The sequence below is a fragment of the Fusarium odoratissimum genome (assembly GCF_000260195.1).
Source record: "Fusarium odoratissimum NRRL 54006 unplaced genomic scaffold supercont1.1, whole genome shotgun sequence".
Lineage (NCBI taxonomy): Eukaryota > Fungi > Ascomycota > Sordariomycetes > Hypocreales > Nectriaceae > Fusarium > Fusarium odoratissimum.
The window spans coordinates 4245785-4269879 of NW_022158687.1; the positions used below are offsets into that span (position 1 = coordinate 4245785).

General features: G+C 49.7%; 8 protein-coding genes across 10 annotated transcripts; 5 read left to right on the plus strand and 3 right to left on the minus strand.

The window, feature by feature from the left end:
• The first annotated feature begins 1131 nt into the window (after positions 1–1131).
• Positions 1132–2779, plus strand: FOIG_01484 (uncharacterized protein). 3 transcript variants are annotated; one of them, XM_031198399.1, is made up of 5 exons: positions 1132–1751; positions 1805–1997; positions 2051–2145; positions 2209–2351; positions 2455–2779. In XM_031198399.1, the coding sequence occupies exons 1-5, from the start codon at positions 1355–1357 to the stop codon at positions 2572–2574; spliced, it is 948 nt and encodes a 315-aa protein (XP_031074166.1). In that variant the 5' UTR covers positions 1132–1354; the 3' UTR covers positions 2575–2779. The 3 variants fall into 3 exon arrangements, with proteins under 3 accessions (XP_031074166.1, XP_031074164.1, XP_031074165.1); XM_031198397.1 differs by having other exon boundaries at positions 2051–2351; XM_031198398.1 differs by having other exon boundaries at positions 1351–1751; positions 2051–2467.
• A 211-nt stretch (positions 2780–2990) lies between these two features.
• On the plus strand, positions 2991–5979 carry FOIG_01485 (uncharacterized protein). Its single transcript, XM_031198400.1, has 2 exons — positions 2991–3705; positions 3755–5979. Exons 1-2 carry the CDS (start codon positions 3180–3182, stop codon positions 5692–5694), a joined length of 2466 nt encoding a protein of 821 aa, XP_031074167.1. The 5' UTR covers positions 2991–3179; the 3' UTR covers positions 5695–5979.
• Positions 5980–6678: 699 nt separating this feature from the next.
• On the plus strand, positions 6679–10924 carry FOIG_01486 (uncharacterized protein). The gene is made up of 2 exons (XM_031198401.1): positions 6679–7092; positions 7167–10924. The coding sequence occupies exon 2, from the start codon at positions 7529–7531 to the stop codon at positions 10586–10588; it is 3060 nt and encodes a 1019-aa protein (XP_031074168.1). The 5' UTR covers positions 6679–7092; positions 7167–7528; the 3' UTR covers positions 10589–10924.
• A 127-nt stretch (positions 10925–11051) lies between these two features.
• On the plus strand, positions 11052–15840 carry FOIG_01487 (uncharacterized protein). Its single transcript, XM_031198402.1, has 2 exons — positions 11052–11268; positions 11349–15840. Exon 2 carries the CDS (start codon positions 11421–11423, stop codon positions 14514–14516), a length of 3096 nt encoding a protein of 1031 aa, XP_031074169.1. The 5' UTR covers positions 11052–11268; positions 11349–11420; the 3' UTR covers positions 14517–15840.
• Positions 11298–16828, minus strand: FOIG_01488 (phosphatidylinositol N-acetylglucosaminyltransferase gpi3 subunit). Its single transcript, XM_031198403.1, has 3 exons — positions 16609–16828; positions 15901–16554; positions 11298–15846 (listed from the first exon to the last, which is right to left on the minus strand). Exons 2-3 carry the CDS (start codon positions 16380–16382, stop codon positions 14823–14825), a joined length of 1506 nt encoding a protein of 501 aa, XP_031074170.1. The 5' UTR covers positions 16383–16554; positions 16609–16828; the 3' UTR covers positions 11298–14822.
• A 114-nt stretch (positions 16829–16942) lies between these two features.
• Positions 16943–19890, plus strand: FOIG_01489 (uncharacterized protein). The gene has a single exon (XM_031198404.1). It carries the CDS (start codon positions 17015–17017, stop codon positions 19718–19720), a length of 2706 nt encoding a protein of 901 aa, XP_031074171.1. The 5' UTR covers positions 16943–17014; the 3' UTR covers positions 19721–19890.
• FOIG_01490 (uncharacterized protein) lies at positions 19850–21169 on the minus strand. Its single transcript, XM_031198405.1, has 4 exons — positions 21060–21169; positions 20971–20999; positions 20416–20920; positions 19850–20357 (listed from the first exon to the last, which is right to left on the minus strand). The coding sequence occupies exons 1-4, from the start codon at positions 21087–21089 to the stop codon at positions 20094–20096; spliced, it is 828 nt and encodes a 275-aa protein (XP_031074172.1). The 5' UTR covers positions 21090–21169; the 3' UTR covers positions 19850–20093.
• A 150-nt stretch (positions 21170–21319) lies between these two features.
• FOIG_01491 (uncharacterized protein) lies at positions 21320–24023 on the minus strand. The gene is made up of 5 exons (XM_031198406.1): positions 23454–24023; positions 23315–23400; positions 22696–23256; positions 22364–22644; positions 21320–22300 (listed from the first exon to the last, which is right to left on the minus strand). Exons 1-5 carry the CDS (start codon positions 23712–23714, stop codon positions 21762–21764), a joined length of 1728 nt encoding a protein of 575 aa, XP_031074173.1. The 5' UTR covers positions 23715–24023; the 3' UTR covers positions 21320–21761.
• Positions 24024–24095: the final 72 nt, after the last annotated feature.

A 24095-nucleotide genomic window follows, 5' to 3' on the forward strand; every position in this document is an offset into this window, starting at 1 on the left:
TGCGGCATCGACGGATCCGCGACTTCATGCTTGCTTTTTACCCCGCCAGATCACTTGTCTTCTCCGTACATACCGTAGGTACGACTACCCCACAAACGGGGCCGCAGGCCGCAGTCTTCTCCTCGTCCCCGACTTTAGGGACTTGTTGGGTCGGCGACGGCTCCGTTCTTTCCCTGGGGTGGGATTAGACGTGTCAAGCTAGATGTCTGCAGGTAGATCTGACCCCAGACTTGTGCTTACCATGGACATTATAATGGCAGGTAAATGTGGAGGAATGATAGGCTACCATGCCGTGGGTTGGGTTTGACAGGCATCTCCTATCGCCCGGCCCAATGGTAGTGGGACTTAGACTAGACTAGTATTCCTCTCAACATCTCATACATTGAATCTATGGGCTGATGTTGCTGGGGCCGTTGATGAGTCGACCGGTTGCCGGTAGTGTTCGGGAGTTGCAAGACCCCGCATGCCCCAGATTCTCCAGATATGAAGGCATTAAGTTCTGTTGCTACCCCTAAAAGTCCTGGCCTACGTACGCTTTCTTTTTCCCAGATGCGTCTGAGTTGAGAGTCATAATAGCTCCGTTGCTTAGATGGCAATTGGCGAATTACTTGCTTCATTTCCAGGACCACTGCCGTACAGTATTCAAAACATGGGGATCCTCACTACCTTCCTTCTTTTCCAGGACTCCCAAGATTGCCAGCTTAAAAGAAGAGGCTGTTTTTGATGCGCCGACTCTTATACTATGAGAAACCTAGTATGACTTACCTGGGCTCCATCCACGAGCAGCTGCTGTGCTTGAGGTAACTGGCAGCACTATGCTAGATGAATTAGATTTCTGAATACTCATCTTAAAAACCACTAGCTGTCGAGATGCCCTCAAACAAATAGAACGAGCAAAATACGTGAGAGAACAAAAGCTACTGTCTCCCAGTTTATCTGGCTTATAGCCTGCCCTCTATTTCTTCTTGGGCGTCCTGACCTCAAATTTTATGTAGAATACCTGCTCAGATCGATCACCAAGTGGTGCGGTCTGTTAAGCCTTTCTTCCAAAGTATATTGTCGCTTGGGGAAAGACTTTTTGGAACTGTTTTTGCCATGGGAGTGAGGCACCTGTTTGATTGCTTGTGGCCACGGGATGCTGCAGTGCCAACATTTAATGTACCTAGGTAAGTAGGTACTGATTCACAGCGCAGCCTTAGGCGCTGGCTCCTCTTCGTAATACCAGGCAGGAACCTTTCCTTCCCATACTCAGCCTGATCGCCTAATATTCACATCCTCTTCTTCGCGACTCAGCACACCAAGGTTTCCACCGTGCAACTTTCCGGCTTCTTATCTTTGTTTGTTTCACTTCACCATGGCAGTATTGGACGAGGTTCCTCTTGTCACTGCACGTGTTCGAGTAGCCGGAGAGCTCGCGACAGAATACGACCATCTTGATAATCAAGAATCCGTGATCAACCTTGACAAGGAAGGGACCAAGATCCCTACAAGAAACTGCTACATCGAATCCAAGTCAGGTGCTGAGTTTGCCGTCGAAGTCACGGTCTCTGACAAGTACCGACTCCCTCATTCCCACGACACGCTCATCGCTGAGGTCTCCATTGACGGCCAGGTGATGGAATCTTGTTACATAAGGACACCTTTTTCTCCTGGCATGCCATCTACCATCGTCATCTCAAGCGCTGAGTTCTTAGCAGAGAAAGAGAGAGTGGTTGCCAGAAAATTTGTCTTTGCTCCTATTACCAAAACTTGTAAGCCTGCCTACTAGGTAGGTATCATTCCATCTCCACTAACAACGCATCAGCCGATCGCATCAGTACTGATCGTCTCAACAATGATATCAAACAAGCAGAAACCTTGGGAACAATCCGTCTGCTTCTTATCACAGGTCGGTTCGAAGGGCCATGTTTCAAGAAACCTCTCAGCTGGCACGGCGGACGAGATGTGGAGTTGGCTGAAAAGGCACTGAAAGGCAGAGCAATAAGCCATGCAACCCTGTACGTTATTGAACACTTACCTTTTGGATAAAAGATCTAATGAAGGTGGCAAGGCTGGCTGAAACAGACAAGAAACCGCATCTGAATAGATCAACGATTGGGCACAGGCGCCTACTGGGAGAAATCTTCTTTCGTTACCGATCCTACCGTATGCTCTTGCACCGATGCATACATCTCCTTCTTCGACGCCATTTTCTAACTTTCAATGCAGAAGCGCTCCAACATGAGATGATTATTCCACGCACTCCGTCACCTAAGCTCTCAGCTACAGCTGGACTTGATGAAGATTCCCTTTCTCACCTCTCCGAGAGTGACATTCGCCGTCTTGCTCTGGAAAGACTACATGACACTCAGGTAAGGCAACTATTCGAACTTCGGCAATTGCGCACACCTAAGACCTGGCTAGCCAGGCCATCTGCTGTCACTTTTTCGGGCTTACTTTACTAACCTAATCCAGGCCAAGGATGAGGTTTCTCAGGTCAAACGGGAGGCAGCGGAAAACCCCCGTACGCCTCGACAATGGAAGTTTGTGAGACTGGAAGATGGGAAAGAGGCTGTCGACCTGACAGATGATTGATCTCAGAATGACAAATCTCTGCCTCGAATTGCGAGCGTTTATGTATTTAGGGCCCTTACTGTTCTGGAATCCTGTCGTAAAGAAAGGAGGTCCTAAAATATCCACCCATGGGTATTGGCGCAGGACAGGAAAAAAAAAATAAGCCGTCTTGCCATGTCAGAAAGACATTTTAGGCATGTTCATCATCTTTTGATTCGAGTACATACTCTGCTCTCTCCTATTGTCCCGTGCAACGTCAGACGCATTTGTCTTGATCTTTGCCATTGAGCTATCGTTTTTGGTTGGTTAGTGGAGCTCTGATGGCCGAGGCTTAGTGCAGTCCAAGCTTGTACCTGCAGCGTAAGCCGTGATTGGCTGCTATAGCTTGCTGCTAAGACGCTAAAGTGAGCCTCCTCCATCTCCTTTCGCGGAATACCCCATGACGTTACAGTTTAACTCCTCCCTCGATGACCAGCTCTTCACTTTTCATCAACATTGTATCGTCGCCGTCCTTGGGTCCTCCACCGCCTCGAACTCGAACATGCACACGTATAGATATGCTGCATTTGCCGTCTCATAGCCGCCTCCACGTACGCGCTCGTCGCTGAGCGGCCTCCTTACCCGCAATGGCTCCTGAAGCTCCCAGCAACATCCGTGTCTTCATACGCTGGCATGACCAGACTGTCTTCGCCGGCGAGGAAGTCAAATGTACGATTACTTTTAAGAACGCGGCACCAATACCAGGCCAGCCGAAACCACAGCCGCAACAATCGGAACGAAGTCGACTGGCCTCGCCTTTGCATGGTCGCCCCAAGTTAAACCAAGGATTGACGCCACCGCCGTCAGCATCTTCCGGCAGAGGGCATCGTCGTTCTGCCCTTTCTTTAAGCGTTCCTGCATCGCAATCACATAGCCGTACTGGCTCAGTCCAATGGCCTTCATCAGCAGGCTCGAGTGATGGTCGCTCAAGCCACTCTCATAAGCGTTCTGTTTCCATTGTCTCGATAGGATCCAATAACACCGTGGAAGACCACACACAACGAAGCGATTTGCCGTCGCGACCTCAAAGACCGCACCGAGGCCATGGGCGAGCCTCAAGTTTACAGATCATTCCTCGAGCGCAGGGCCAGCTCCCAACCGGGCCTCATTCCGGTTCGTCGCTTACACAGTACTATTTGAACTTGGAGCTAATTCTTCTCAGCATCCTTTTCTCCTCGTCTCTCGAGCTCTCCTTTGTTTCACGCATCATATCCTCCACCTGATCGATTCGGTCGCATATCTCGACAGCCAACAACTCCTCACACGCCTATTACAGCCGGCCAACGAAGATCATCGCCGCAACAAATGCCGGAAAATCCAATGCCGGAATTTCGCTTCCCTGCCGCTCCCTCACCTGCTCGAGAAGTACGCCCAAGTTTATCTAGACGATCAACAAACGAAAACATGCTCAGCCCTAGGAACGCTGTGGGCGATTCCAGCGGACTGTCAATGCGCCTCAAGGACGGCGTTCCGACGATCAATGAGCAGCCTGCACCCGCGGCCCGCATTCTAGCAAGCAGCGGCGTCCTCGGAGGCACACCGCGGAGTAGTGGAGAGTTTTATTCTGTCAGCAATAACTCGTCAGAAACCCTGGTATCGGAATACGTGACACAGCAGCCAACTAATCGTGGACACGCACGCCCACTTAGGAGAAGCCTTGGTATGCCAGCGCCACAGTCGAGAGCGCCTGAATCTTTGATGATGGGTTATGCTCAATTACACGGCTCTTTCTCGTTAGACGGGTCCCTTGTCAGTCTCAGCCAATTTGACCAAGTCAAAAAGAAGGCTATAGTTGGCCAAGGTGGTGGCGTCGTTGGTCTCGAGTCCAAGCGCGACAGCGGTCTTCTGGGGGGATTTGGATGGGGTCGCATCAGCAGCTCCCTGGGCGATTTCTTAGGGGGAGGGGAGCTCAGCACAATCAAGGAGATGCGAGGGGTTGCAAACTCGAAATCTGTGCCTCTCTTGACTACACCACAGTCCATTTTATTTGTTGATCTGCAGCTTGCACCAGGAGAGAGTCGAGTTTTCGAGTACTCTTTTCGACTGCCCAAAGGGCTTCCACCGTCCCATCGCGGAAAGGCCGTCAAAATCACATATAGCTTGGTTATTGGCACGCAGAGGGCTGGAGGAACAAAGGAGCAGCAAGTGAAGTCTGTTGAAGTTCCTTTCCGCGTATTGGGAAGTGTTAACAGCCACGGTGAGATATTGGGACATGACCTGATGAACCCTTACATCCTATTGCGGGACCAGGCCCAAGTGAAAAGTCCCTCGAGCAGTGATAAGGGATCAAAAACCAACGGCAATGGAGCCAAAGGACAACAAACTGCCCTGAATGACTTTTTATTTTACGTGGAAGACCTGGTCCACCGACCACGAGATGAGAGTGGCAGTATTCTTCTTTCTCCGGCCGCTGGTAACTCTAGGCGACCATCGGCATTCGAGGAAGCCAGCAACGCACACGATGCTATTCATATGGCAATCATGAGAAGCAATATGACCTCTGGCGGGCAACAGAGCCCGAACCGATTCGAAATTGCACGAAATGGGCAAAGGGTTGGTGTAGTGATGCTCACGAGGCCTGCCTACCGACTAGGGGAAGTTGTGACAATGGCCATCGACTTTACAGACGCTGATATTCCGTGTTACGCCGTGCATACTACATTGGAAACATCAGAGAAAGTGGACCCGTCGTTGGCAATAAGATCAGAGTCGAGCATCCACCGAGTGACCCGGAAAGTTTATTCGTCTTCATCTGAAGCAACATTGTACTCACGACGAGTCACCTTCAAGCCAACGATTCCCATCACTGCAACTCCTGAGTTCGTTACCAGTGGTGTCAGCTTGGAATGGAAGATTCGTATCGAGTTTGTGGTGCCTTCCACGGGAAGTGATTCCCCCGCTGAACACGAAAGACCAGCATACCACCCATTACTGGAGCAGATTTCACAAGATGAAAAGGGAGGGACGGTCCTGGTGGCAGTAGAAAATCTAATATGTGAGAGTTTTGAGATCGCCGTACCTCTACGTGTTTACGGCGCAGTTGGAACAGGACTAGAGCGGCTTGAGCGGGACGAGGCTTCTGAAGAAGGCCTTGCTGTATGATGAGAGTTGGACTAACCATATGTTTGGTGCTGGGTGTTGGATATTTACTACTATGGGATCTGAAACAGCTCGGTTTATAAGACAAGGAGCTTGTTGCAAATAGAATATTGGAGTTTGTATGACAGATCAAAAAGAGCGGGAGCACTGGTAATTGAAGAAATTAACTTGTTCTGGTAAGCATGAGCCATTAGCGTCAGGGATTTTGCGAAATGGATGTCCCCAAGGGTTGTTTGTGAGCCTTGAAGCTGTGTTGCCAAATAATAGACCAACTGTGATGAAGACGCGTTCGAGTCTTAAGGCGGTTGTCAAAACGGAACTGTGCACAGATGGATTCCCTCGTTTAAGAGCTAGGGCTCATGGATTGACTAGCTTCCCAATGGCCAATGCTAGGACTCTAAACCGAGATAAGAATGAGTGAGACAGATCAGAATTAAATGGCACAAACATCATAAGCTCAGAATAGCTGAAGGCAAGACTAAAGATACAGGGCTGGTAGAACGGGACGGGGCTGGGTATATCCTCATTTCGCCAAGGACCGGGATTAGACAAGCGGTTGACGACTATAGACGAATAAGTAAGGCTGCTTCCCAGGGAAGAAAATTTCTTAGTGGAATTTGCTTCTTTGGTTTATTTTGGTGTAGATACAGATGTGGCTCTCTGGTGTGTTGTTGTTGTTATTGATAATGGATCAGCTGGTCGCTAATAGTGGCTGCTGGCTCGACAACGAGATGGGGTATTGCGAGAACACAGAGAGCGAGAGAGGGATCATCATACGGCTCAAACTGATTTTTCTTGTCAATTTGAAGGAAAGGGTCTTTGCATAGTAGCTGAGAAATCACGATTATCGCGTAAACATAAGACATAAGAGCTGGGAACGTATCCAGGGGTTTAACATCATTGTCACCAACAAAGACTCTAGGTTCAATATTTACCACCGTCCTGGCCTGAAGTGATTGTGAGGTGACAGCCACTAACGGGAAGGCTAGACGGCAAGGATCAAGCCGCCAAGAATCAGCTTGCTCAGACCATTGCCGATACCAAAGAACAGCCCGTGAGATAAACGTCAGGGACTTGGCTCTCATCAAAGCAACAAGGCCCCTGGACAACGAACAGACAAGGGTCCATGTAAACAACCCAGCAGAACAACTGTTAGGCGCCCACCGAGGACATGGAGTTTGGACTTGGTCTTTGATAGGTATGATTAGACTATGATATTGACGGGAAGGGAATGGCCTGGGGGTTGGGTTGAATGAGAGTCATCAGCATTCCATCCCACAAGCTGGTGCGAACCTTCTTTCTCTTTCCTTTCCTCCTCACCAACCGCTTTCGTTGGGAGATCCAATGTTGCTATTATTTTCAATCTTCTTTGTCGCTCACTAACCAACTTTGCCAGTCATTGTAAGTTGCTAACTCGCTCTAAAGAGGTCGCTATCCCGACCTCTCCGCTACAGCAACTGACGCCTCATCCGCAGCCTTACATATTTCCATCTCTTGCTTTCTGAATCTCGCTGCCATTAGCCCCCGCAGGCCCGCAGCAGCTTCCCGACTTACACCGCCCGCCATCCACTTTTGCAAACATCATCCTGCTTCTGTTGCTCTTTTGTTCGTGGGCAATGGGAATTGGTTGTTCATTCTTTAGTTCTACTGTTGCTCTTATATCATAAAGGAAAAATTTTCGGTGTTCTCGTCGCTCTTTCAAGCCTTCGGTGCTTGCGCTTCTGATACTAGCACCACTTTCTGATACTTCACCATTACACCATCTAAATCCACACTAGACAATCTTCTCGACGACAAACCCACCAAAATAACATCATCAAGTGTCAATGGAGGAAACATGGCTGCGACACCTTCCAACGGTCGTTTGAAACTCACTCCTTCCAACTCTCCCTTTCTGGCTCGCCCTTCTAGATCCTCTAGGTCGCCTATGCGTGGTCGCGCACACGATGCCTCGAAGCTCTCCCTCCAGCGTGTCATTGGCACAACATGTTCCTCTCCAACAGGGTTCGATACTCTCCCGTCTGTCTTTGCATACATAGCTGGAGGTGCTGTTGTGGTGGTGGATGTTAATGGCGATAATCACACTCAACGTTTCTACCGAGCCCGACCGACCGCCGTCCCACTCTATTCCGTAGCAACCTTCCAAAACACACCCACGACTCCCTCGGGAACACCAAAGGCGAACGACAGTCGGGGACGTGTAGGCCCGCGGTTCCCTAACTCACCGCACACTTCGTCCGATTGGAACGAGTCTCCTAGCAATACCTGGACGAGTCGCGAGCGGATCAAGGCTGCAACATGCCTTGCGTTAAGCCGCGATGGAAAATATTTAGCTGTTGGCGAGACTGGATACTCCCCACGAGTTCTGGTTTTTAGCTTACATGATACTTCTTCTGACAGCCCTCTTATATCGATCAGCGAACATGCTTTTGGGGTCAATTGTGTTGCGTGGTCTGCAGACACCCAATATCTTGCGTCTCTAGGAGCCGCCAACGACGGATTTCTCTATATCTGGAAGGTCGACCCTCGAACAGGCGCGGCTAGACTTTATAAACAAAACCGATGCACATCATATGTGAAAGACATGGTATGGATGGGCAATTCTCTCATCACATTTGGCGTCCGCCATGTCAAGATGTGGAAACCTGATGATGGCCCGACTATTTCGCCTACGAAGCAGAAGTTCTTCAGTGAACAGCCGGCCTCTACTCCACCCTCTCAAAGAACCCTACCAGGGCGTAACATCCTGCTAGGACCTCTCTTGGAGGATACTTTTACTTGCGCTGCTGTCGTTAAAAACTCTAGCCTCATCATTTGCTCGGAAACGGGTGGTGTATGTATCATGGCGGAGGACGACAGACAGATGAAATTGCAGAAGGTCCTTGGTTTGGACTTCTCCATCTCGACTATTGCTGTCAAGGACAATATTGCCTACGTTGGTGGTAGACATGGCCATTTTGCCGTACTTGACATTGAAGCTGTTTTGGACGCTCAACCGCCGTCCGCGTGTATAAAAGAGACTACCTTCTGCCCTACAGGACAAGTTGCCCTGGGTTTTCTGGCAAACAAGCTTGTCACCATTGACTCGCAACAGTCCATTGACATCTGGAGCTCAGACCATGTGCCTGGCAAGAACACCAAGGCAGTGGCCAGCATTCCTATCCCTGGTCATGGACAGTCTGTTACAGGCATACAGGTCCTGGAGCGACCAAATGATCTGAACGCTTCGTTTTTGACATGGACAGTTTCTGGGAATGTTTCCTTCTGGACATTGGAAGGTCAAGTCAAAGCCTCAATTGATGTACCAATTGGAATGACTGAACCAGAAAACGAACTGGACCCGGTCAATCAACTGACCTGCGCCCGTGCAACGAATGATGCTAAACTTCTTATTTCCGCCGATAGAATGGGCGTGTTACGAATGACGGACATCGCCACAAAAGAAGCCGTTTTAGACATCAAGGCACATACAGCCGATTGTCGATCCGTCAGTGTCTATGACAGGGATGGTAAATTTCTCATGGCGTCTTGTGGACGAGACAGAACTGCACAGCTCTTCCACCGGACTGCAGTCGGCTCCATTGAGCATTTTCAGACATTGGAATTCGCTGCGAAGGTCGTACAGGTTATGATTCCGTCCGAAGACAAGGTGCTAACCTGTTCATTTGACCGAACATTACAAATTTACGATATCATCACAAAAGAGGGCGACCCCGATTCAGTTGCCGCTATCCCTTCCAGAGTAATTTCTCTCCGAGCCTCGCCTAGCTCGATGGTTTTGGGTATGGGCCAAAGAACTGTCTTTGTCTCTTTACTAGATCGGTCTATTTGCCAATATGAACTCAACACGGGGCGTAAGATCTCTTGCTTCAAATGTCAAGACGAGACAAAAGGCGAGTCGGCTGTTCTTGACTCGCTCTGTTTTGGGCAATGGCCCCCCAAAGACCAAGACTTCCTCCTCGGAACATCCAACACAGACAAGTCCATTCGACTATACGATGCCCAGACAGGGAGCTTCTTGGACCGAGAATGGGGTCACACCGAAGCGATCAACGGTGTTTGCCTTATCGAAAATGATGATGGAAGCCGCAAGGTTGTGAGTGTTGCATCAGATGGAACAATGATGATATGGGGTCTGGATTTAAATGATTCTCTGCCTGGTTCCACGAGTAGAGAGCCGTCGCCCGCCAAGGACTCTGTATCAGGACGACCGCCACTTCGCAGGGTCTTGTCGAAGGCTGAGCTAGCTGAATTCCAACGACCTTCGCCAACATCTGGTCGGAGATCCCCACCCCGAACACTACAGCGGAGGACTTCGCGATTCAACCTGGCTGCTAGCGTCAGAACACCTACACAAGGGCTCCCAACAAGTCCTAGTAGCACATTGGCAGAAGATACGCCATCAAGACGACCTTCCGCTGACCCGCGGAATAGTCCCCCAGTGTCTCCAAAGGGAAAGGTCACCAGACGACCTTCTCTTCCAACTCTAGGCACAAGTGCACGCAAAAAGACATCCTCATCAAACTTGCGAGGCTTTGGCTCGTTAAATATGGCGACAGAACAAACCTGCCGTCAACTTAGATCATACAGGAAGAAGCTTGCTTCCTCAGAGCCGATTAGCCAAGAAAATCTGACAGAGCTAGATCAGGAGTTGCGACTGACGGCAGCAGCTCTCGGTGACCGGGCTATTCGGAGCAGAGCCATGAACGAGACGGTCCTCAGTGGTCTTCTGGATCAATACTCAGAGAGACTAGTCACATTACTGGACGAAAAGCTGCGTCTCAGCTACCAGCCAAGATCTCCAACTGAAAAGGATGGAGACAGTCGAGACGGAGATAGCCCAGATGAGGAGGCCAGGCGCAGTGTTAATGGATCCTCAAGTTCGCTTTCTCCTTAAGGTTTTGTCCTTGCCCGTTCATGAAGGACTACTTTCTTTTTTTCTTGCTATACTTAATTCAAGAGGGCAACGGCGTTAAATGGTGGTGGATTTTATGGGATGGGCAGCGGGGGAATAAGGCAAGCATCTAGTGTATCTTGCTGCCAAGTTCCAATATGATACCATGGGTCTGGAGTTTTACTGTTACTTTGTCAGGGATATAATAATCCTTTATCATAGCCAAAATCAGCACTTCTTGCCAACGCAATGGACGTGATCAGGCGCCCAAATACTCTTCTCGCATTAACCAACGAATTCAGGTGAAACTTTCGTAAAGTTGATATATTGCGTGACCAGAAACCATATCTCTCGTTTTACATGATCGCTTGCCGCGCCTGTTACGTGTTGGCGTTCAGGGGTATCACGTGCTGAGCCAGGCTTTAGCGTCAATGTAGCTTGGACGAACTCAGCCCAATTTTTCTTCCCTGCATCATCGAAATCAACCATCAATCAACATTATCGGCGATTTAAATCACGTGATATTCTAACAGACGGATCGCCCAGACGAGCAAAAAATTACTACACCATTGGTTCGACGATCGAGCGCGTTTCGCAACAAGAAGCCCAAGAAGCCCAACGCACCCGATGAAAGGACTAGAGGTCGCCATAGACGGTTCTGGAGTCAGTGATTAAGGTTGCCTGTACGTGTTTGATTGATAGAACCCCGACCATGACGTAGCCGTACCTGTGTCGCGACAGACGCCTAACTAGAGTACCATAGACCGTGGCGCCAGTCCATCTTCTTGCTCGACGTGAAGGCCCCTTGGATAGCTGGCGAGGTGGACCGCGGGGCATGAATCAACCAGCCTTCCACACGCCCCTCGAGTCGCTGCTATTATTCCAGTCGTTGGTAGCCCAAGGATTCGACAATGGGGTCTTCGCGCGTATCTCTGAGCAACTCATCAACAACGCGCTCATCAAGGAGGGATCTACTTATGATCCCGCACGATTAAGACCTGATGCGCTTCAACATCTGTTTCTGCGACTCTTGGGGGATGAACTGAGGGGTGAACATGAGAAGGCTGCGACCGACGATCCGACAACATCACCCAACTCGCGAAAACGAAAGCTCGGGAGCCCACCTTTGCCAACACTTAAGGAGATTTACGAACATGTTGACAGAATCCCTCTGCTTATGGATCGCCTATATGAGCGATATAAGGATAATACCGTCGCGCAAATTCGAGAGGATGAGCGGAGCTTCGAGACGTCCCAGAAGGAAATTCAAGCAATGGAGCGATTCGAACGAGAACGACGCGCTAGAGTCGCGAGCCAGAATGGGACACCCGTACTTGCTGCTCGTGATCAGAAGTCTTCCGTTGCGCCTAATGGGTCAACATCCTCACCTGCTATGGCAACAAGCTCGGCGGCACCCGTTCGAAGAGGTCCAACACAACAGACGCCTGTGATCCCGCCCAAACCGCTTGTCCCTCACAACACACAAACAACAGTTGCACCGCCTAGCCACATGCCCACTACAACGGCATCGATCCGACCTTCAACCTCACCAACTCCGCCGAATTCTAGCGGGTCGGTGCTTCAGCCTCCAGCAGGTGTCCCTCAGACAACACCACGACCATTACAGGCGCCACAACCTCTTAAGCAGAGTCCTACTCCTAGACCAGAGAACGGGGCCAAGCTGAAGGATGGCAATGCGGCTCCAGGAGCTGCTCTGAAGTGGGAGAAACCTTATCAACCACCACAGACAGCTACACCCCCTCCTCGACAGGTTCAATCACCCGTTGCCCAAGGACCAACAGCTCTCCCGCCAGCGCAGCAACAACAGCATCTACAACAACATCCCCAACAACAACACCCACAGCAGGTACCATCACAACAGCATTGGTACCCTCAACAAACTGCCCAATTCTCTCCCAAACCTGGTGCTCAACCATTATCTCATCCTCAAACGCCCCAGCAGGCTCGGCCACATTCTGTTGCTCCACAACCTCCCCAGACACAGTCTCAAGCTCAAACTCATCATCAACAACGCCCTCACCCTCCCCAGGTTATTCAGCCACCACCACCACCAACGCCGCCAGCTCCCCACACTCCTCGGGCTCAGCACGCTACGCCGACACAACATACTCAACAAATCCAAAGAATCCAAACGCCTACACACGCACAGCATGCTCAGGCTCAACAATCTTCGCAAACTCAACCTGTCACCCATGCTCAGCCTCAGTCTTTGCCACAACAGCATCAGCAGAAGCCACGGCCAAATTCAACAAAACCAGGCCTGGCACCGCCTCAGCATGCTGGTCAGCTAGCCCCTCCCTTACAGCCGGCACCTCCACGGCCAGTTGCAGAGTCGCCCGGAGGCCAAGCACCCCATGCCCGTCCGTCTTCCACAACGCCCGTGCCACATCCTCGCTCTATCCAGCCCCCCCAAGGGCAGACTCAGCAGGTCCGACAGATTGCCGCAGGCTCCCCAGCTCCTCTTACAGCAAGTGCAAGCTCCATTGCCCCTCCTCAGCAACGCTGGCCGCTTGGATATCAACCTCAACCTCCTCAGCATGGCTCACCCGTCAGCTCTCCTGTGCCATTGGCATCTAAAGCTGATAAGGCTCAATCATCGCAGTATGCTAATCAACCTCCACGACCTGGCGTTTTGGGCCACATCATTCGCCAGGCTCTAAATACCCCGGTCAAGAAGCTTGGGGTGCCATCGGCACCGCACACGCCCATCTCAGCAACACCCACTCACGTTACTCACGGGTTTGGAACAAAATGGGCTCCACATTCCACTCCGTCTACTCCCGGTCCTAGTCATATGAGCGTGGCACCTCAAAGTCCAGCCTTTGAGCCAGTCAGTCCTCCTCAAAAGCCCGCAACGTTACCGAGCTCTGCTGGGTCAACACCAAGGCCTTTAAGAAAGCAAGCACCCAAAGCAGCTTCGAAACTCGAACAGACCGTCTCTAAGTCTGCGCGCGGCCGGTCTGCCAGAGCCGGGCAGAAGGCTCGTGCAGTTAGTTCCACACCTTCTCTCACTCGATCCAGGCGAAGCCAGTCTATCCTCTCTCACACTGATGAGCCTGCGACTCAAACAAGTGAATCAGCACCCAAGATTAAGGATGAAGATGCTACACCTCGGCCCACCGAAGACACAGGCGATACTACCGCTGATGAGAGCGTCCCTGGTCGGCCTCAGATCATGACTCCTGGTAGTGTCTCTTCGCGCCTCCACAAAAGAAAAAGACAAGTTACACCGGTTAACCCGCCACCCGAGACAACTCAAGTCCTTTGGACGCGAGGTTTCACTAAAGTTTCGTCATCTGCTCTGGATCAGATTTCTAGCCATCGCGATGCGAACATGTTTGCCACCAGGCTTCGTGAGAAGGACGCGCCAAATTATCGCCAGATTGTGCTGCAGCCTCAAGATATAACATCCATCCGGTCTGCTATCAAGCATGGGAATAAGGCGGCTGTCCAGGCTGCAGCCAGTCTTCCCGGCGGTGATCCTGGTACTGCGCACGTGTGGCTACCTATATCTGACGAGCTTGTTCCTCCAAAAGGCATTATCAACAGCGCCCAGCTTGAGCGCGAACTTGTCCACATGTTCTGCAACGCCATCATGTACAATGCTGACCCCGATCGCGGTCCTGGGTCTGGTTTTATGAAACGCTCTCAGGACGAGGAGGAAGAAGAAGTAGTGGGCTACCGCCTCGACGAGAATGGCGTTGTAAAAAATACCCGCAGCATGTTTGTTGAGGTTGAGAAGCTCTTAGGTGATCTACGAAGTGCAGAAAAGGAGCGTAGCGCGCCTCCGCCTTCGGCTGTCCGTCCAGCTAGCGTCGCTACCCCCGCTGAGGAAACGGGCGACGACGAAGATGAGGGTGAACGTGAGACTGTAACAGCCAAAAGGCGTCGCATTGGAGCCCGGGGCTGATCGTCTTGATCTGCACCAATTTGAAAGATCACTATGTCTTCCTTGTGAATTTCGGCTTCATAAACTGCAAAGGGAAGCAGCATGTAATTTTTATTATTATTATTGTGTACAGCGTCTAGAATAGCTAGCCCCTTGATAATCACCAACCGATCCAGACTCATGTCACTTTGACTGAGGCCTCTTTCATGCGTAATTCATACCCTTATCATGGGTCGGTGACATGCCCGATCACACTGCGGTAAACTCCCTGCGCCTTTGCCAATATTCAAGTGTCATCATGCCATCATCAGGTCGAAAGTGCCGGAATTATTCGAGCTTCGGAGCCCCTTGTGATGTGCTTGACCGATTACTATGTGCACCCTTCTTGGAACTTGCATCATCATCGGCAGGTCTCTTGCGAGGCCAGTCGGGGCATATATCAATGTTGTCCCTCGGAAACCACCACTCTAGAAACAGGAAAAAGAGGTAATCCACAACACAACAAAGACAGAAGAGCTTTCCAGCCCAGATACCACAACCATAGTAGCGCTTTAGACGATCTATAAGAGCAAAATTGCGTATACGGCTACCGTAGCCTGATGTATCAACACCGTAGAATTCGTCCTCGGGGATGGTGCCCGAAATGCCGTCGTAGACGCGCTCCGTGCGCAGAGCGACATTTTGCCATGAGTACATCTTTTTGACTTGCTCGTGAAATTTCTCGGTACGAATCTTTCCGGCACGCATCGCACTGATGGCTTTGCTTGTGGCGAGGACAATATCGTCTTCTTCTGGTTTGGCGAATGTCGTCATATGCGAGGGGAGGACTTCTGGGATGCCTCCAACCTGTGTACACACGACATAAAGCCCGCAGCTGGCGGCTTCAACAATGACAGTTCCGAAAGCCTCGGTAAGAGATGGGTGGAGGTAAATGTGGCCTCGAACCATGACATCTCTAACTTCTTCGTGACGGATGGGACCGAGCATCTCGACACGATCCTGGAGCACGTTTGTTTCGATCATTTGTTCAAGGTCGATGGCTTTAGGGCCGGAGCCTGCAATGATAAAGCGGGTGTTTGGATGATTTTCCAACACACGTGGAATAGAGGCAATGAGGAGGTCAGTGCCTTTATTGTAGAACAAGCGCGAAATAACGACGATTGTGATGGTATCGCGAGGTCCGATACGCTGAGGTGGAGGATAGACAGGTCCTTCTGAGCCAAAAATCGTGGCTTGGGGAGACGGTGACGCTGGGACGTCCTTGGGACGAAAATTTTCTGCAACAACAGCGTTTGGTATCACAGAGACCATGACTGGATCGAGTGATGCGCGAAGGACCGTGTTTTCCTTACTAAGACTCGTCATTAAATGCTACTATAGTTCGTTCAATGGATTGCTATCTTACCATGTATGGCTGACACAAATGCTATGATCAACATCACTCAAAGTAAACTTGAGGAGCTTGTTTGTGAGAATTGTTCCAGCGTCGGCAAAGCCAAAGAGTGAATGATCTGTAAAAACAGTACGTAACCCCATGGTACGAGCATGCAAGATAGCTTCATGGCATAGACTGCTGAGGCTGCCATGGCCATGCACAATCTCGATGCGCTCACGAATGCAAATATTTCTGAAAATGGGGAAGAACGAAAAGACCGTTGGAAATGTTGCCGAACGATAGATGACGAGGAAAGGAACGTGATAGACCTTGACGCCGTTTGTGAGGTACCGCACGCCCTTCCGGTCGTCGTAGGCATGAGTTATGATGATGACTTTGTGGCCACGGTCGACAAGCTTCGTAGCGAGTTGGTAAATGTGAGATTCGATGCCTCCTGGTTGCGGGAAGAAGAAGTCGCTAACCATGGCGATATTGTACGTGCGGCGTGTCATGATGGCGGTTGAGGATGAAAAGGGGGATGCAGCATGACTGGAACCTTGATTGTGTGTACCGAGGTCAGCACTTGCTGAGGCTTATAACATTTGTGTTCAATTGAAGACGTTTGTTAGTATTGGTTATTGTGGATGAGATGTCTGTCGTATTCTCATCTTGTACTCCAAGCAACTACATACAGAGTAAGTTCAATGCTTGAGCGAGCTGAGCAGGGTGCGAGCATACCAGTGGAGTCGCTAGGTCGCTACCGACTTTAGGGTATTACAAAGGAAAGAGTAGTGCCTCTACTAATTGCGTAATATCAACGGTATTTTCAAGATATTTCATATATCATATATCATATTGGTAATGAAAAGAAGATATCAATTAAAGAAGGTAAACTTTTAAACAAGATGTTCCAAACACTGAAGCCACCTCTGCACCAGCTTGGGTTGTTCTGAGAGGAACATAAGACTAACCTGTTTCGCTCAAGCGTTTCCTCCACTGCGCCCCAATAAGCGGATCAATTTATGATTTTAGCGGTGTAAGACGGCAGAACCTCAATAAGTCCAAGAACTACCCAAAATTTTGGGAATTGAAAGCACTTCAGGCCCCTCCATCGCGATTGATTCTACACAGCATTTTCGAGAAAATGTACCCCAGATATGTCCCTCACTCGAAGGGTGGAAGCAACTCGAATGCTTCTCCTCCTCACTCGTCATCAAAAACTACAAACAGCACTGCTCCTACTCCTGCAACGAATGCCTTTAGTTTTTCGCGATACGTCCCTCCGAGCGCAAAGCCCATACCTCAATCCATGCACATAGAGACTCCTCAAGTTCAATACTTTGATGACACACCACCGAAAAATACCAAGCGCAAATTAGATACCTCAGATGAGAGCAAAGGAACACCAGGTCCTGATAGCAAGAAGCCCAAGACAGAAGAGCCAACTACACAAAAGGATGGAGAAGATGCGCCGAAAAAGAAGAAGAAGGTCAGAAGAGGCAAGCGAAGAACTGGAGCTACCAATGATGAACGCGAGGATGACGACATCAAGCCCGCGCAAGAGGCTCCCGAGGTCAAACCCAAGGAAGCAGACGCAACGCCCGAAGAGAGCCAGACTTTGGACGAAGATTCTGCAAAGGACAAGGAAAAGCCGAAACGAGATGTGAAGGAAAAGAAAGAGAAGAGAAAGAGGAAGTCAAAGAATGAAGAGCAAGAATCAGAAGTTCCTCACAGACCTGCTCCCGAGGATGAAGATCGCAACGAGGATGTATCCATGACCGACGCGGCAGAACCCATCGAAGAGGTCGAGAATATCCCTGAACCTACCGAACCAGCAGCAAACGAGGAAGATAAAAGGCAAAAGCGCAGGGAAAAGAAAAAGAAGGAAAAGGAAACTGAGCCAGCAGAGGAACAAGAAGATGAACTGCAGACAAACCAGCGCCACAAGACGGTCATGAGCAAGCTAGAGAAGTCTCTTAAGCTTGCCAGTGAGCTGCCCGCGGACGAACGGGATGAAGAGGATCAGGGCGAACTACACGGCCTCGAACCTTTGCCTCAACCAGAGCCGATTAGCTCTCTGACGACCTCAAAGCCGAACTACAGGATTCTACCCTCTTGGCTCGAGGATCCTATCCGTGTTTCTCAAGACACACGCACACCCTTCGCTGAACTGGATATCATACCCAAGGCTTGTCGAGTATTAGAGGAGAAGGGGTTCCGAGATGCCTTCGCTGTGCAGACTGCCGCAATCCCTCTCCTGCTGCCAACAAGCAAGCAACGCGGAGACGTGCTTATATCTGCCGCGACCGGTTCCGGTAAGACACTGGCTTATGCCCTGCCTGTTGCACGAGATATCAGTCAAGGATGTCTCACGAGGCTGCGTGCGCTAGTAGTGCTACCAACACGTGAACTGGTTAAGCAAGCTCAAGAGACCTTTGAACTATGCGCTAGGGCATTCGATGGTGGTGATCGAAAAAGAGTGCGAGTGGGCATCTCCATTGGTAGCCAGTCGCTTGAGGTCGAGCAGAAAGCCTTCATGGATCAGGAGCTTCGATATGACCCTGATACATACAAGAAGCTAAAAGAGGAGACACAACGTCGAAACCAGCTGAAGTGGGGCCTTTCGGCGTCAGAAAATCTCCAAGATCTTGACATGGAGGACACAGACCCTCGATTAAGCCACATGAACGGGTATGTGGTTGATTACCTTTCCAAAATAGATGTTCTGATATGCACTCCTGGACGACTGGTTGAGCATATGGAACAAACAAGGGGCTTCAACCTGGATTACGTTCGATGGCTGGTAGTTGATGAGGCGGATAAGCTACTTGCTCAGAGCTTCCAAGGCTGGCTTGACCTCGTTATGGAAAAGTTCCGGATCAATAAGTTTACCGCACGAGACTTCCATGACATGGACTTTTCTGGTGTTCGTAAGGTCATTCTGAGTGCCACGCTCACAAGAGATCTGAGTCTTCTCAACCAATTGGGTCTGCAAAGACCACGACTGATTGTTCTGGAGAGCGATGGCGATATCCAGATTGCTGAGCATTCTCTGCCCGTATCGTTGAAAGAGCATGCAATTAGAGTGCACGACACAAATCTCAAACCCCTCTACTTACTTGATCTACTCCGCAGTCAGGACATGCTTATGGCAAGCCCGAACAAAGACGAAGAGGAACCCAAAGCCGAAGAAGCTGAAGATTCGGCTACTAGTTCTGACTCAAGCTCCAGTTCTGACTCCGACTCCGACTCCGATGCTACTTCTGACACCAGCTCGGACACATCTTCTGACTCGGATTCTGACACAGAGACCAATACCAAACTCAAGGTCTCGGGACGCACACTTAAGTCTCACATCCCTGTTTCTCTTATCTTCACAAAGTCCAACGAATCTGCACTTCGTTTGTCACGACTACTCGCCCTGCTGGATCCCTCCTTGGCAGACCACATTGGCACGCTCACGTCAACCACACCAACACACATCCGTCGCAAGACTCTCCGGGCCTTCTCTACTGCCTCGTCTCCCATTCGCCTCCTCATAGCCTCCGACCTTGTCGCTCGTGGTATCGATCTTCCCAACCTTGACCACGTAATCAACTACGACCTACCGCCTAGTGTGGCCGGCTATGTTCACCGAGTTGGTCGAACAGCTCGAGCTGGAAGGTCAGGATGTGCATGGACACTCGTTGGCGATGATGAGAGTGGTTGGTTCTGGGGCAAGATTGCCAAGGGCGCTGGAGTCAAGAGAGCTCAAAAGGTTGAGCGAACAAGGATTGAGGAAATCGATGAAAAGAGAGTGGAAGAGTATGAGGCTGCTTTGGAGAAGCTGGGTAAGGAAGCAGGAAGGTAACCGATCATATACTATAGACACCACTAGATGCCAGCACTGCGGGTTGCCTTACGGCTTATATGTCAGAATATGGATATATCTGAGATATCTAATTTTCGATACCCACCAAGACTTATATCTTGTGATGATCCCGTTCCTATTCGATTTGACTGGTGATCTATTGCTGACTGCCTAACTCAAGGGCTGATTGTGAGCTACATGGGCCTTGATGACAGATAGGCAGGCTATCAAAGGATATATATTACGACGCTACACACCCCTAATCACAGTCGGCAACAAGCCAGAAGCCAGGCGTCTACCCATTTAACTCGTGCCCTTCATTGACGCTTCATATTTTGGCCCTCGAATTCGGTTGTACTTTCATGCCGTAAACTTAATCCTCGGTCCAGTTGTTCCGTTCGATAACGGCCGATGGCACGACTCTGGAACCCGATTCATTCTCATGTACACTCCCGTAACCCGGTGATGATCTCTCTGGACGCTCAGGGGCAGTCTCTTCTTCCTCGATGACATCCCTCTCCCTGTCGATCAGTAAAGGGCGGCGGCCATCGCGATGTTGTTCTGATTGTCCACGGTCATGGTTTCGCCAGTTACTCAACCAGCTGGAATCTTTTTTGGTTAGGAGGAGTCCGAGTATCTTGACTTGATATCAGTATCTGAATCCTTACGGAGCTGGAATTTCGGTTTCAGCATACCTGGATTAGCCCGACGACGAGGACGACAGAGAGGTCCAAGAATGACAGTTTCTGTAAGGCTCCTGACCAAGGCTCACGACAGGGACTTCTTCTTCCATATGTTTCAGCACAGTTGCTGGGCGCTGTATTTGGAAAAGGATAGGCTCGGTCTCGGATTGAGTTCAGACCACAGCAGTCAAACGCATCCTGAATATATCGTATACTTCGTGCATCATGAGCACGAAACATACCCATCCACTTCTTATCGAGCATGCATCCCATCATCTCCGACGGCACTGCGCGCTCTAGAAGTAGTGTTGCCAGGATAGTGGTGATAAGAGCTTGAAGGACCTGGACAATCAAAGGAGCAAGCTTAGCTACGCCGCTAGAAGACGACTTAGTAGCACGGCGAATACTAGGATAGAAAGCTGTGTTAAGAAACCCTAGAACCGGGGGAACCACTGTAAGAATTGACAGAGTTGGCGAGATCGCGAGTGAGAGATTTGAACTGCGGACGTGGACAATTCTATACAAGAGTCAGACTTCACCTGCTAACGTGACCAAACTGAGACTTACATTGCCGTTACGAGTAGCACAAGGCTAAGCTAAGAAAGTTGGTCAGTCATAGATTATTAAAGCTCCGGTGTACTCGATAGTTGCCTTACTATCAAATATAGAACTGTGAGGAGAATCATGTTGTTGTTCCTCGTACTCGAGCAGCTAAATCCAAGGGGAAGAATGGCTATGAGTATTAAGTTGAAAAGAAGAATTTACAGGATGATGTTCTTGAAACTGTGTCTGATCAATGAAGAAGGCCTTCCCCGCCTATATGCGGGAGGCCTACCGGCGGAGACTGTTCCAGAGATGATTGATGTATCTCTTGTCTTACCCCCCAAACCTTACTATACTGTGTCATGAATTCTATTCTTATGCAAGTCAGGTGTATGCACAGACGGTGATTGATTGCCTTGTCTTTTGCCGATACTGAGGGATGCTTCACCTGCATCTGAAGAGTCTAATGTTGCACAAAGGAATATTTTTCAACACAACTAGCTCCGTAGTACATACAACATTGCGAAAATGATAAATTTACATCCTCCTTACACTCTCACATATGAGATAGGGTTCAGATATCCGTTTTCCACTGATGTTGGCATGACTGCCATAGCGAATGTGAAATTTCGCGAGGTCGGGCACCTTGCGAAAGAAAGCGCCAATACCATATAAGAGAGACTAAGGAGACGTAAGATGAGAGTGAGTGATTGGTTTCTTGTCATAAAGGAACATAGAAAGGACATAAACAGGATATGAAAAACATGAAAGAAGGTCCGGACTGACGGAGACAGCTCATGATATAAGTCCAGGTGTTAGTAATACCCGCCATTATGTGGGAGGCCAAAATCAATGCTACTTGGCATCACGGCTGCCTTGTAGTCGACTTGTTGGTATGCTGCATCGTCTCCCAGAGACGTAGCCGAGCTGTCACTGGCTTGATATGCGTCTGAGGAATCCGTGGACTCATTCATATCCAACATTGCCGAGTTATTCAGCATAGCCCCGTTGTCTATGGCTTGAAAATCGAAAGGTTCCTCTCCCAAGTCTTCTGGGGCAAATGAATAATAGTCCAAGCAGGAGTAAAGCCCAAAATCGTCAGCTGCTGTGGACGTCTCCTCTGGACTGAGTCCCGGGAAAGGAAGCTTATCTGCAATTATGCGTGGCAGCTCTTGCAGACGTTCCATGACAGTCACCTTCATTTGAGGTTCCCAGTCGTTAAATGCATCTTCTACTGCCATGGCTACTTGGTGTTGAATTGCTGGTTTTGCCTTGATCCAGTAGTCACGCCATTCCTCAGGGTTTTCGACCTTGACGGCTTGCGCCCGAGTGGTTAAGAGTGAAGGATCATAATCTTGGAATATGACTCAGTCTTTGTCTATTTTAGGGTGTGTTTGGAATAGATCCTGTAACTTACAAGGTGAAGGAATGTCAGGAGAATCAGGCTTGACATCAAATAGAGCACAATACCACTCCCTCCACTTCTCAACAGGGTTCATCCTCACTCTTGTTTTCAGTTTCTTTGCTTGTTCCTCGTCGTAGCCATCCAGGAGGTTTCGTTGAAGGCTGCTTGTCTCCTTTACTGGGCACGGCCTCGTCATCCGTTGATGCTTCTTCAGATCTTTCTCATCGTCAAACCGGCGAAGGCATCGATTGCATTGATGCGGAGACAGACTATGTCTTCGCTCGAGATGTTCCCTAGATGTAACTGTCAGTAAATTGCCTTGATAAGGGGTAAGTTTGACTCACTTTACTCGGCCGATTTCAAACCACCCCGGACCACAACATGTTCTCTCAGTGCCGAATCTCTTGGGGTCCCTTTGATGGTAAGGACAAGCAAACCGAGGGCGAGAGTCGTCCTTTGTGGTTTTTGTCCTCTTGTTGTCCTTCTTTCTACGGAACTTGTCGTCTCCTTCTTCCTCATTCTCACTTTCGTCTCTGCCACTTTGACCTTTGGATCTCTTCTGGCCAGCTGACTGGGGTATGTGTTTTCCTGCCTGGAAAGCACGCGAAGTATGTGATCCGGAAGTATGCTCACACTCTTCCTCGAGTGCTTCCAGTCTTCTTTCAACACATTCCGAGGTTGCAGCCATCAAATTATCAACGATATTCTGTTTACGCCGTCTCAGTTCTTTGTTGATGCAGTAGTCCAGGTAGGCCGCCGACGGGTTCGTGGGCTCGACGTCGGATTGATTGGGATCGGCGGCTTGCACTTCAACACTGTGAGGGAAGGGCACGTTGAGAAGCTTTTCACACTTTTCTATGGCCTCGCGACGGATTCTTGCAGCGGGTGAATTGTCTTGACCGCTTCTTAGGTCGTGTTAGTGGCCTCATCATGAAGATGGACTTTGATATGACGATGACTTACTGAGCGCCAGGCGAACCTCGACGGCCCTGACCGCTCTCCTGGTCGTTGCTGGCCCGGGGCTTATTTGATCCACCACTTGAAAGGTTCTGGAAGCACAGTCAGTACATGCCCAACTATTTGAGGCGAGAGTGTGTGATACTTGTTGAGAGTGGTGGCTCTGAGTGGGTTCGGGTGATGCGGAAGACCTCTTGTTTCTAGTTACAAAGACTTGTTCTTCCGAATCTTGCTGAGGCATATCCGATCGCTGGTAAACCAGACGACGGGGTTGAATCAATGAGGAGAAGTTGAATTGATGGCAGAGTTTTGTGAACCGTTTCTTTCCAGCAAGGTATCGGTTTGCGAAGGCGCAGCGTCTATGTTGCAAGGAGAATTGACTTGCTTTGTCCACCACAGAGGGCATTATCAAAAGTTGGCTGATCGATTCATTTGCATATTTAGTTCTAGCTCAGTTGATGTGTGGACTTGGTTGTTGCAAATAAATAGAGTTCAAAAGGGGTTTGAGTGAAATTCTGCCTGATGTCGGAGACAATGTCTCAAAACAATCTTCATTGAACCAAAACCTGGCGGACGCAAAGACGGGGAGTGTGAGGGTTAAATAGTTGGTGAGAGCCTCACGATAGTCCTTTTACATTCAATCTCCCGCAATTGCGAACTCCGCAAAGCCGGGTGTGGCTTCTCCGAGTGAGATCACACACTGACAGGACTCATCTGAGGGCTGAAATTATATTGGATGACAACCATCCAAAAGCTTCGTGAATGGCCAGGAGGAGTGATCTCGCGG

What these genes read in the sequence shown, in the direction of transcription:
- FOIG_01491 (XM_031198406.1), bottom strand. Translation starts at nt 23,714, where the DNA reads ATGCCCTCTGTGGTGGACAAAGCAAGTCAATTCTCCTTGCAACATAGA. An exon ending in AGAGCCACCACTCTCAACAA is followed by an intron (nt 23,401 to 23,453) that starts GTATCACACACT and finishes CTGTGCTTCCAG; the next exon opens with AACCTTTCAAGTGGTGGATC. An exon ending in TTTGAAATCGGCCGAGTAAA is followed by an intron (nt 22,645 to 22,695) that starts GTGAGTCAAACT and finishes AGTTACATCTAG; the next exon opens with GGAACATCTCGAGCGAAGAC.
- FOIG_01488 (XM_031198403.1), bottom strand. Translation starts at nt 16,382, where the DNA reads ATGACACGCCGCACGTACAATATCGCCATGGTTAGCGACTTCTTCTTC. An exon ending in ATTTGTGTCAGCCATACATG is followed by an intron (nt 15,847 to 15,900) that starts GTAAGATAGCAA and finishes GACGAGTCTTAG; the next exon opens with TAAGGAAAACACGGTCCTTC.
- FOIG_01486 (XM_031198401.1), top strand. Translation starts at nt 7,529, where the DNA reads ATGGCTGCGACACCTTCCAACGGTCGTTTGAAACTCACTCCTTCCAAC.
- FOIG_01489 (XM_031198404.1), top strand. Translation starts at nt 17,015, where the DNA reads ATGTACCCCAGATATGTCCCTCACTCGAAGGGTGGAAGCAACTCGAAT.
- FOIG_01490 (XM_031198405.1), bottom strand. Translation starts at nt 21,089, where the DNA reads ATGATTCTCCTCACAGTTCTATATTTGATA. An exon ending in GTGCTACTCGTAACGGCAAT is followed by an intron (nt 20,921 to 20,970) that starts GTAAGTCTCAGT and finishes ACTCTTGTATAG; the next exon opens with AATTGTCCACGTCCGCAGTT. An exon ending in TCGTCGTCGGGCTAATCCAG is followed by an intron (nt 20,358 to 20,415) that starts GTATGCTGAAAC and finishes TATCAAGTCAAG; the next exon opens with ATACTCGGACTCCTCCTAAC.
- FOIG_01484 (XM_031198397.1), top strand. Translation starts at nt 1,355, where the DNA reads ATGGCAGTATTGGACGAGGTTCCTCTTGTCACTGCACGTGTTCGAGTA. An exon ending in GCAATAAGCCATGCAACCCT is followed by an intron (nt 1,998 to 2,050) that starts GTACGTTATTGA and finishes GAAGGTGGCAAG; the next exon opens with GCTGGCTGAAACAGACAAGA. An exon ending in AAAGACTACATGACACTCAG is followed by an intron (nt 2,352 to 2,454) that starts GTAAGGCAACTA and finishes AACCTAATCCAG; the next exon opens with GCCAAGGATGAGGTTTCTCA.
- FOIG_01485 (XM_031198400.1), top strand. Translation starts at nt 3,180, where the DNA reads ATGGCTCCTGAAGCTCCCAGCAACATCCGTGTCTTCATACGCTGGCAT. An exon ending in CCCAACCGGGCCTCATTCCG is followed by an intron (nt 3,706 to 3,754) that starts GTTCGTCGCTTA and finishes AATTCTTCTCAG; the next exon opens with CATCCTTTTCTCCTCGTCTC.
- FOIG_01487 (XM_031198402.1), top strand. Translation starts at nt 11,421, where the DNA reads ATGAATCAACCAGCCTTCCACACGCCCCTCGAGTCGCTGCTATTATTC.